A 12,174-nucleotide genomic window follows, 5' to 3' on the forward strand; every position below is an offset into this window, starting at 1 on the left:
AGACACTGAACACACTTTTAAGTATTTTTTAATCCAGTATTTGACTGGGTTAAATCATCAACAGGAAAATTTAGCTTTACTTTGTTTTGGCCACCAAAGAAGAGAAAAGTCGTATCCTTTTGCACTCATATCCTTACCCGGTCCATAAGTATTTCTGAAACATCTGTGCAGAGATTACTCATACAATGAGTATGAATAGTTTGAGTGCAGAAAGATGTACAGTTTTCATGCTTTTTGAAATAAGGCAGATTTCTGATTTTACCAGCCCCCAACTTGGGATCTCTGATCTTTCCTGTAACTCCTTTTTGTTTCCATAAGCAAACAACTTTGGGGAAAGATGTCTCTGTGCCAAGCTTAAAGTACGTAGTCATTTCAACACAATTCAAACACCCTGACATGCCACCTCATGAAACCCTGTTCAGGCTCTTTGGAAAAACTGGGTAGATTTTCCTGCTTGCCCTGACCCCTTTTCTAGCTTCTCTGAAATCAGCTCAGCCACAAAGTCAGCTCAGCCTTTCTCAGAGATGCCACAGTTTCGGGTATCTGCTCAAGAACTTGCAGAGTGTTACACATATGGTTCTTACAAAACCTGGCACTTTGTGGATTGAGCATAATATAAGGTTAGCTGTTCAAGAAATAGGAAGGCTTTGATCTTTGAGTAGAAATGAAGAGATTAAAAGGCTACTCAGAAAACTAAAGGAAGATTGATAACACACAAAACTTTGACAAAGAAACACTTTTAAGGCTGATTCTCTCTCTCTCTCTCCCCCTCTCTCCCTCCTTCTCAGTACACACATAACTATCCATTTGGCTGTCAATGTGGAAAAATAACTGATGTTAGATGATGCACTCTGGATATTATGTCAAGTTCCAGTGACAAATCACACAACTATTGAAATGAACGATTAGAGCACGGGGAAGTGCTTGGGTTCAGGTATATTGCTTCTCTTGTAGGACGAGAGGTGCCAATTGTGCGTGATTCATAGAGAAGACTTTGTGAAGCTGGTGCAGGTGTGCCACTGGAATGCAATAAGGTGTGAGTAAGCCCTGCCATACAGCCATGTCCAGAAGGGTAGGAGATAACTAACGCTATCTTATTTGTTATGGGAACTTGTGGTATTTCGGAATTTACCTTTGATTTGGTCCACAGAAGGCAAATGTGCCAAGAAAGACTCTAAACATCACTGAGCTGAGCTATCAGGTTCTGTCACTGTTTGGCAGTTAACTGACAGTTAATATGTCATATTTAGTGAACATAAAAATATTTCAGACAGAGTTGCACATTTGAATTCAGAAGTGCAAAGTGTGTAGGAATTCTTACAGACAACAATGAAAATCTCAGAAAAATATTGAGTTAGGTCAGTGTCAGAAAAATGATCCTAAAGTTGAGTCTCTAGTCTGAATATTAGACTCAGGGAGATCAAAATTTTCTCCAATTTTTTTTTGAGCTTTTCTTTTATTTGCAGTGACTGAAAATGGGTGAAACACTCCTCTAGGCTCATCCTTCTAGAGCTGGTCAAAACCTGCTCTTCTTGGTTAAGTGCAGTGCTCAATTAGCAAGCAATATTATGTGTAACATCTTGATATTATGTTTAATGTCACAAATAAACTAGAAATCAATGACTTACTTAATCACTGCAGAGCATTTCATAACGTCTTGTGAGCCATTTGGAGGACATCATTAAAATTAAAATTTAATTTGACAAATTAAAGAAATGGTCTGAAAGTAACTAGGTGATGTTTCCTAGTGCCAATCATAAAATACTGCAGTTATGAAGAACTCCAGTGAAAGCAGGAATATGAATGAGTCTTATTTCCCACTGGTGTGTTTATATGACTTTTAACTTGTTGGCTCTCAGGAATCAAATTACTATGTATCAACTTTTGTTTTCTGTTATGTATTCTGGAAGTCTCTCTCAAAAGGAGTTTCTCCTTTCATGGAATCAAAGAATCCTTTAGGCTGTAAAAGACCCTTAATATCATCTCTATGGCATAACATGGAACAGAGGGAAATGAGCTTCTGCTAAATGAGCTAGATTCAGATATCTGCAAATAGCAAAAACTCTTTTGCAAAGAAACTGCTGTAGAATGAATGAATAGATGATGCTACATAATAAATTGGTTCCCAAGTAAATTAAAACCAGAGAAGGTACATAAGTCACTTATCTCTTCTTTTGTTGAAGTCAGTGAATTAAGATGTATAATAAAACTGCAATTTTCAGAAGTGGGTCCTATTGGAATCAAACACAATGGTGAAGAGTTTACATATACAGCAGACTCTGAATAGGAAGAGTAATCATGAGGAACATAGAAGAACCTTATCAGATTTTCCTCTCTAAATATTCTTGTGTATTTTTAGTCAACACAGTTTTGCTGTTCTGTTATGCACTTGAATTTTCTGGGTAGTTTAGAGTATTTCTCTTCAGGTGAGAAGTGCATTTGATCACTGCTCTGCTCCATGGGAAATACACGAATGGCATTCTGGTCCCAATAAGCCAGTGAAGCCAGAATGTTGCTGAGGAGGAGAGGGACTTGATCATCATTATTGTAATGATGATTCTTGTAATCCTAAAGAAGGGAAAAACAAGTAATGTTGAATGGCTCAATTTTGCCAGTGGACATCCAATTCATGTGCTAAGCAATTCCCATAGTAGCAGATCCACCATGCTTCTGGTTTCTTCCTGACCAGTGAATGACACCTTGAGGGTGCAGGTGCTGTGAACTCAGTCAGTGCTCGCGGAGAACTGAACACATCTGGGACAGGGTACTGGGTTCTCTGTTTCTAAGAACTTCTGCTGAGGCACTGAAGCTTTAATCTAAAAGGTAGAAAACCGTTTCCTCTTTCAGTTTTAAACAAAGAATTGTTTTCTTCTTCTTCCTTCCTTCTCTTCCCAATATTCCTCATGTATTTGAAATCAATGTAAAGATTTTTTAAAGAAAATACTTAAGATGAATGACCCTTTCTGAGAATGAAAATTTTTAAAGAACTCCATTGATGCAAAATTTGACCCAGTATTATTCCACTAACTCATAATACTTGTTGCTTTAATCTACTTCAGTGCTACAATGAGACAGGGGAAGAAAGCTACTGTACTGATGCTCCACTTAAGGTAATAGGTAAAAAAACATCTATGTTAAATGTAATTAGCTAATACAAATTAAGATGATTTCATGTTCTATTGTCAAGATCATTCAATGAGTTATTTGCTTTTGTCATTGAACAGTGCTGCATTAGTTCTCATAATCTGGTTAGTGCATTAGCACTAAGTAAATCCTATTGATTCAGTAGATAAAATGGACCTAAGTAATCTTTGTATTTTGCTGATTTCTTTTATATTAATTTAGCATTTAACTTAGTATACAGATTATCAAAGGAGAGGTGTTGACTAATTACACATTTTTAAGAAACGAAGTAATGTATTGGAGATGTTGTGCTGATAAAAGCAGTTTTGCTGTACATTTGTAGTGTCTATCAGGTGCATTTTTCATAGAAGTACTTATTTACATGGAAGCTGTGGCAAAATAGAAAAGCTCGGAATTCCATCTAGACCAAAGATTAACCAAAGATATCCAAAGATAACACTGAGCATAGAGACTCTTATTCCAACATAACATTGCATAACAGCTGAATGCCTAGCCAAAACAGTGGTGCAAGATATGTATGGGACAGAAAGGAGGCCAGAAAGTAGAAGAAACTCATGCAATTTGCCCTGATTTCCACAGGCAGTGCATAAAAGAGAGTAACATCTGCCTTAAGAGAATGAAGCTCTCATTATCACTTCCCCCAAATCACTCCTCTAGCATTTCTTTGTTTTCACACACCCCATAGACAGTGCAAGTAATATTTCTTTATGATCTACACTTGCTTTCTGAAGTATTTATGCCCTAGATCTTCTTCCTTAGCATTTTTTTTAATTTACTGTGGGATTTGAATCTGGTTTTACTTGTATGATTGGAAATGAAAAGTAATTCCACTCTGATGCAAAAGCTGTCTGTGATCAGAAACCCACATGGCACCTAGAAAGTTTGAGTAACACAATTCTCTCCTGGAAAATAATTACCTACTGTTGCTTTAGTGAGCAATAATGATGGCCAGATGTGGTCCTGAGTCAGAATAAGTAGAGTAAGTAGAGAAACTGCTGAGGTAAGGTTGGTGCTGAGTGAGCTGAAAGGCAGATGTCTGCTTTGTCAGGACTTAAGTGTGTATCCATCATTTGGCAGCAGAACCTGAGGTAAATTCACTGCTTACTTAGATGTCTCAACCACCCCCTAAAGCCAGGTGGGATGAATCCAGGATTTAGATCTGCATGCAGTGCACTGCAGAACCAGCTTCTCTTTCTCTGGAACATGGACTTGTGCATGAGGAAACCGAAGCAGATCTTTCAGCAGGGGCTGACACAGTCCCATTGCAGAATAGCCATCAGCAGACTAGAAGGGAACTTAATCTGGGGCACAGGAGTCGTAGAATTTGTTCTGAACATAGAAAAAGAGGCTTAGATCTGAATATTACACACCTCTAGGGAGTGTCCTTAACATTACATACCTACTAGTCTTCATTTGGGATATCTCTTCTTGTGGAACTGCAGAAGTTTTCAAACTTGCAAGGTTACATAGGAGAAGAAAATTATTTTTTGTTCAGTTCTAATCATTAAAGTTATTTAAGGCCTTTCAGAAACTGAGACATAACAACCACATGACCAGATATCCATTTCAACGAAATAAAAATTACTTTCTGCCTGAAATGATTTCTGTGCAATTCCAGAGAAAGCAGCAGTCACTTTTCCACACTAATAACCAAAAGGGAACCCTGCCTACAGTGAAAGAATTTGATTAAAATTCTGGAAATGGAACATTATTAGTAGCTCTGGCTGATAAAGCTGTGCCCTTTGCAGAAAATGGTAGCTTAACGGATACCACTTTTTCACAGAGAAATCCAGCTTTCATCAGGAAGATGACAAAGCACCAAGCACAAGCACTGGGAGGCAGAGACAAGCCCCTAACAGGACATCAGGAGAAGGAAAACCATAGTTTTTGCAGCACTCAGGGTCTAACAAGTTGGCCCCCAAAATCCATAGCTCCTGAGACTCCGAAGAGTCTGCAAAGACACCTACCCCTAGGGGTAGTGTGGTACTTTCCAAAGAAACTCAAACTTGCCTTTTTCCTTGCCTTGTCTTTTTCTCAGGAGCTTCCTTGTGATGGTGTCCATGTGGCCAGTCCCATGGACAGAAAAGCCCTTACTTCTGTAGTTAAGTGTTTGCTGAACCTGGCTCAGCCTGAGATAACCTACCCCCAACACGCTCATACCTGTATCTCTACCTGTACCCATACCCATGCCTCTCTCACATGCAGCTTACCTGGAGTGTAGACTCTTCCTGCAATCCCTTACACCATGCTATTTGCCCCAGTCAGGTCTTCTATGGCCAGGTGGATAGATGGCCTTGTACTTAATGGTGGAGGGGAGCTGACTGGTGAACACACCCTGCCTTGCACTCCACTGGCACAGGGCACAATGGAGACCTTCAGGGTACTGCCAGGGCTTTTGGCAGACAGACAGTGAACTCAGAACAGGAATGTGGCTGCAGCCTATCACCTTATTACTACGGTTTAAACCTGTTTTAAAGGGTGTCAGTGTACACTGCTCATCACTCAGTCCCTCCTCATTTATTCTTCTGAGGCATCAGAACCCCTTAGAGGAGCTTGTGCCCAGGCAGTGTTGTATGCCATCTGATATGACATTTCCAGAGGAATAAATGACTGAACAAATCTGATGGATTCTGGTGCCTGAGTTTTAGGGAAAATATTCAGGCACATTCTACTCACAATATAAAAACATCTCCACACTGTGAGATTATCTAAATAATTCACATGAACCCTTCCTAATCACTGAGATGTGGTGTTATTTTTAAACCTGCCAAAAATTTTAAGCCAAACGGTGTGGGATGTTGCAGTTACAGGGCCTTATTTGTCTCTATTTATTTTATTAAATATTCCTAGACAAAGCCTTAGGATGACAGATCAATAAGTGCCTTTGTGGTTTCCAGACAGAAGGCAGCAATTATTTTCTTCCATTACAATATAAGCATAACCTAATTTTACTCATCTATCATGTGTGTAATGGTAATAAAGAAGCATCACCATGTGTTTATTTTACTGTCACTTTATCTTTTGTTTTGGTGATGTTCTGTTTTCCTTTCACATTCTTCCAACTGTTTGTGCCTTTCATTTAAAAGGAGTTGTGACCAGTTTGTCTTGCTTTATGACACTTGCTGGGAATATGGTGGCAAAAGCCTATCTGTGGTTTCTCTTTTCCTGTAAGGTGACCAGAGGACTTTATGATTTCACATGAACTTACCTGTAAAAGAAAAAAGGCCATAGGATCTTTACAGAGCTGAATTTGGATTTCATTTTTAGAGGTGCTTTTCCATGGAAGCCAATAGTGACTAAAGTCAGGTAATCAGAGGACAATTTGGCTTACAATTGTTTCGCATGTAAGAGATGCAGAAAGGCCAAACAAAGCCTGTAAGACCATGATCTACCTAATGATAACTGAAATGTAGTTGAGATTGTCAAGGATAAAATCAACCCATCTTCCTCACTTCAAAAATCACTCTTAATCCATTATAAAGATGCACACTATTGGAGTATGTCTGCAAATGAAGTAAGCATTTGTCTCCTCATCTAAGCATACCTCTGCTTTGAGGAGTACCAAACTAGGGCTGATAGTGACTGTGACCAAATAAACTCTGCTTAAAAACTACAACCAGTTTTCTGTTTGTTGTGGATGAGGGGATTCCTGAACAGTGATTCAAACCCTCCACAGTAGCTACCTCTCAGATATCTTTGTCCTGACTCAGGCAGTAAAAGCCCTATACTATTACTCCAAATTTTTCTTTTAATTCAAAGCCAGTTGAGTTTCCACCTTGCTGTTATTTGAGTGTTGGACAGCTCTTCACTGAAGGAAATTATTAGGCAGTACTAACTGGTCCCAGCTCTGCTGAAGTACATCAGATGCTTCATCACTTCACTTTCCCCAACCCTGACTACAATGAGCCCAGGTTTTGGTTTAATATGTATTACACTTAAACACAACTGGAAATGTTTTACTTTGATTTTATGAAGTTCTCCATGACCACTGGAGTAAGTGAAGCACAGTTGTGTCTGGATTTACACCTTGTGGTTGGTTGACTTTGCTGTCCAACTAAGCTCTGACAGGGACATTTCCCCAGGGTGAAAATACCTTCTTCAGTCCCTGTGAGTCCTTCTGATGTTTATAAAGGGGCTCCTTGACCTTCATCAGTTTCCACAGCCTGAGTATATATTGGGTCTGTCTCTGGATTCACACTTCAATTCACATCTTTAAGATTTTTTATTGCTGAGACTGTCAGGATAACTAACAGAAAGTTAGGCCTACAATAGTGTGACCACATTCATTTTGTTCCCTTAGAAAACAAGGCTAAAAACTAACAAATTTTGCCAACCACATCAAGATGAGTTGAAATATTTTTTTTTATGTTTTAAATATGAGAAGAACAAGTTAAGAAAGTGTTTTGGATGTATTCTTTGGGTTTATTTTGGTCTAATTCCACTTTTAGAAGCCTCAGATTAAACAGGCTCGAGGGACAGCCACTTAAAAAGATGGACTGCCCGAAGTCCAACAAAATTATGTACAATTGTCTTGTGGGACATTTTTTGATAACATGAAATGGCCTTCATCAATCAGACTCTAACTGTAAATTATCAGAGAGCACTTACTTGCAAATGGTTCTAAAGGCTCATTTTTCTTTTTAATGTTGAAGTTAGTGGTATACCATATTCACTGCTGGACTCCTTACAATGTCCTATGACTTAATCTCACAGTGGTCAGTGCCTTTCACTTGCATCAGTGGTCTGTGGTTTCATTCTCTCAACATCAAAGGGAGAGATCATCTTGGCTACATTACAAAAAGCAAGTTTTGAATTTTGCCAAAATAAACTGTGACAAATTCTAACAGGCTATAAAAGCTTTCTTTAAAGTTGAAGGTGACTTACAAAAAGGGGGAAAAATGATTTATGCCTTCATGTACATTTTTACAATACACAAAGAGAGGTCTAAGAAGAACTGAGGAGTTTGAGACTCTTTTTTTTAATCATTATTATTTTATCTACAGTAAAATCAAGGATTTGACATTCCTGACACAAGCATAGGAAATATTGTCCTTTCCTTCTGCTTGCTCCTTCCTTTCCATCACATTCCAACCCTGCAGGTCTATTTTACACACCTGAGAAAAACAGGTGTATGAAGGATGCTTGGCAAATTTGTGCCAATCTTTTTGGCCAGTTGGAACCTGAAAACCTCATAGGACACTTCTTATTGGAGCTTAAATGAGTCCCCTGGAATAAAGCAAAGGAAATGTAATGGCAAAGCTTGACGGTTTTGGTATTTCAGTGTTAAGCAAACACTCAGGACAAAAATTTCTGACTGCTTTTATGCCATTTAAAGGAACCACAAGAAATCACAGAAACATTTTTCCCTTTATTAATTTAATGTAGGAGAAATCAGCTCTGATGACTTTTCTTGAAAACGGGCAACTATAATAAACATGTCGACAGCGTAAGAAATTCAGTTCTGATATGCAAAGCAGCAGCAGACTCTGAAAATGCTTTTGAAAAAGGAAAATACTTCCCAGCATGAAAAAAGTGGCCAATTATTCTGTCAATATTTTAATGGTATACTTTGCTATGAAGCGAGTGCATAGGCAAGTACAGAATCAGATAAGTTAAAGGCCACGAACTTTAAAGACAGTCATTCACAAATCATATACCCCAGCAATACAGAAGAAATTACTTTCAGAAAAGAACAATGTTCATTGTTAGACATGAACCAAAAAAAGAAAGAAGATATTAATACCTGAAATTAAAAATTAGGACAGCAATAACACAGGGAAGAAAGATAAGTTACTGTGCTGAATGTTTCCTAACTTGTTTTTAGTTTCTGAAAATTGCCTTTCCCCCAAAAAAAGGCAATAAAATGCTACATCTGTTGTGGCTGCTGTATCAGCATCTGCTGGCAATGCCTACATCTGCATCTGTGTTGAATGCTCAGAGCTTGCCATAAGCAGTCGTCCCCCAAATGCCAAGGCTGTTGTGGTTATGCTCCGACTGGGTTGGAGGTCTCCTCTGAGCACATTTCTGCTACTGGGGAGAAGCCACAGCAACTCTAAAACAGGTGCTTCTCTCCAGACTGCCCCATCTCACCCCTGGCAATGAGGAGCAGCCTTTCTCTTTGATGAAAGAGTCCCACTTCCAACCAGGGCATGTGTCAGCAGCCTGTCCTGATGCTCTGTGCTGGGCAGCTGTGCTGAGGAAGACTCTGGTGGAACTTGGGGTGAAGAAGGCCTGTGGCTCCCACCCTCACCCTGAGCCAACCCAGCAATGGGGTATGACAGAGCCCATCCATCCCTAAATGCAGGTTCAGCTGTTGCTCTGTCCTGACACAGGCCTCATCTCGGCTGAGCAGAGCCCCACCACAGAAGCTCCAGCCTTGCCCTCTGGTAGAGGAAAGCATGAAACCTCTGAGCTCCAAATTTCCCATATTTGAGAAAACAAAGTTTCTCAACTTTGAGGGAGATATTTAAGGGCTTGCTGCATAAGCAGATGATTCAAAGTTCTCATGTTTCATGCTCCAAAGTAATTGTTAAAAGTACCTGATTCTCAGATTCTGTATTTCTTTCACAAGAGCTGATACTGGCACAGACACTGGCCAGATGGGAAGGGATAATTTCTGTGCTTCCTTTGCTCACAGTATTTCAGATGGTGGGAGAGCAGCAACCACCTGAACTCAGAGTGCACAGAGCGGCAACCCTCCCACCCAAGACCACCTGTACCCTTATTCAGATACACTTCTCATAGACACTTCTTTCATGAAGAAAACTGATGTCAGTTGGACCATTTCTGTACCAAGCATGAGTAACCACATTACAATCTGGTTCTTTGTGGCATGTTCCAAACCAGCTCTTTCATTTTTTTTTCTGAGGAGGGCAGTGATTCATATTAACATAGTTTTAAATACGGGTGATGTTTTCAGGGACTCCTCAGTGCACACAGTTAGGAATGTTTGTGAATATTTTTTTTAATAGTAAAAGAAATAACTGCCTAAATGTTCCATTTATCTGCATCACAGTCTCTCTGGAAAAAACTTACAAAATTTAAAAGAAAAGGATTTTTCTCCTGTCCCACTAATATATTTTTAGCACCATAAGGACCTCAGTGACTTTCATACTCAATTTACAGGAACTAATCTTAACAGAGATGAATCATCAGCAATGCTAAGTAACCTGAAATGATGAGGGACTTATATTTTGTAACTTAGACTGAAGGAATGAATAGACAATGGAGCAGGCTAAGAGAGAACAAAAGTCCCAAAATGTAACAAATCAATTGTGACTTACCCTCTTCAAGCAGTATTTGCTCTCTTTCCCATAAAAGTGCTGGAGACATTTCATGTTCTGCTTGTCAACAATCTTGTTGAAGAACTCATTGATGGTTCGCACAGAGACAGCACAGACAGCAGATCTCTTGGTTGGTTCCGAAGAGTCTGGTTTGCTTTGTGCAAAAACACCGTAGAGAATATCATCGTTCAGCCCAAGGCCCATTTCGTGGGCTAGAGCTGCACCAGGTTTGCTTATGTAGGCAGCTTGCAAAATGTTGAATACCTCCTTTCGGATGGACCTCTTTCTTCGCTTTTCAGTAAAAATGCACTCAAGAGGCATTTCCATGTAAGAACGCATCTCTGAGTCTAAAGTGCAGAAGCGGATAATTCTAGTGTGAAAAGCTTGCGAGTCAAGAGTTTCTCTCTGTACAGTCAGAAAATAGACAAAGTGATCATGTTCAAAGGCATGGATGTACCTAATGGGATACGAGTCACGGAACTGAGGGAGGATATCTATGTAAGACTGATCTGTGAGAAATTCAAAACCATCCTGTGTTTCTTTCAGCCTTCTAACTGATATTGAATGCAGTACACGTGGAGGTTGAAATGCAGATGTCACAGTATTTCCAACAAAGAAGTTGACAAACCTGTCCTTTTCGGTCACCAAAACTTTGGTTCCTAAAGTGCTTACAACACAGTCAGGACAATTATCTGCTTCTCCATCCACCTGGGGTGAGTACATGCAGTGCACCTCGCTTTCAATGTCAGCAGGATTGTCAGGGTGAATGATGTGACGGTGGCAGATGCCTCCAGACACACTGCCACAGCTGATGAGCTGATCATCATAATAAGTTTCTAAGAGCAGTGCCATGTTGACATTATCCTTCCATACACTGTTAGATAAATTGGCTTTATCTCTGCAGTCTTCACATGGCAGACAGTCAGGGTTCTCCAAAACAGGCCCAGTCTTGTACACAGACATGTTCTGGAGAGTTTCATTTAGTACATAAATCTTGTTGACTGCTCCAATATAAACATGTTGCTTGTATAAAACTACATTCTGAATTGGCGTTTCCGCGATGAAGTTAGGAAGGTCATATTTTACACCCAAATTCATCTCTGATTTTTTAGCTGCTTCTTCGCATTCTCCATGGCTCCTCTGCAGCAAGGCAAACAGGAATACGATAAAACCAGAAGGATATGCAGTAAAAGGCTTCATTGTCAGAGATTTATTCTGTCAAAATATATTTAAAGGAAAGATTGGTTATATTTCATATACTAAAACATCAGTTTATCAGTCAACAGAAATCCTCTTCTAGGTTGCATGTATTAGCTGAACTGTTTCAGTCTGAGAAGTGTCATTAGAGTTGTGCTAGAAACTGCTATGATTATTGTTCTTCATGGATACCCATTTCACTACTTTTAGAACAATTCACAGAAGGATTTTCTTAGGATTAATTTCTTGAGACCCCTTATGTGCTGCAGAGCAGAAAAAGAGAGATGACTACTTCCACACTGGCATTAAACCAGCTGACTGATATGGTTTAGAACAAGATGGTGTACACATAGCCGAAAGCAAAGCTGCCCAGGATACTGAGGACACAACTGCACACAAAGCAGTTGGAGCACTTCAGTGTGTGGATATAAGATATTTGTCAAGTTCCTCAAGGGGTTGAGTTGGTTCCTAGCACAGCTGCTCAAAAGTAAGAAATAGAAAAGACATGAAATAATGTGAAGATTTGAGCTGAAGTAGACTTCTATTCTGT

The 12,174-nt window shown here is 39.4% G+C and overlaps 1 protein-coding gene across 1 annotated transcript in view; it reads right to left on the bottom strand.

Annotated features, from left to right (window-relative positions):
- MET (MET proto-oncogene, receptor tyrosine kinase) overlaps nt 1–11,637 on the bottom strand; it is a 66,965-nt gene extending 55,328 nt beyond the window's left edge. Inside the window, exon 1 of the mRNA XM_009085176.1 lies at nt 10,428–11,637. Coding sequence (XP_009083424.1) covers nt 10,428–11,627 — 1,200 coding nt within the window. The 5' untranslated portion in view covers nt 11,628–11,637. The remainder of the gene's footprint in view (nt 1–10,427) is intronic.
- Nucleotides 11,638–12,174: the final 537 nt, after the last annotated feature.

Source organism: Acanthisitta chloris, unplaced genomic scaffold (assembly GCF_000695815.1).
Source record: "Acanthisitta chloris isolate BGI_N310 unplaced genomic scaffold, ASM69581v1 scaffold4722, whole genome shotgun sequence".
Taxonomy (NCBI): Eukaryota; Metazoa; Chordata; class Aves; order Passeriformes; family Acanthisittidae; genus Acanthisitta; species Acanthisitta chloris.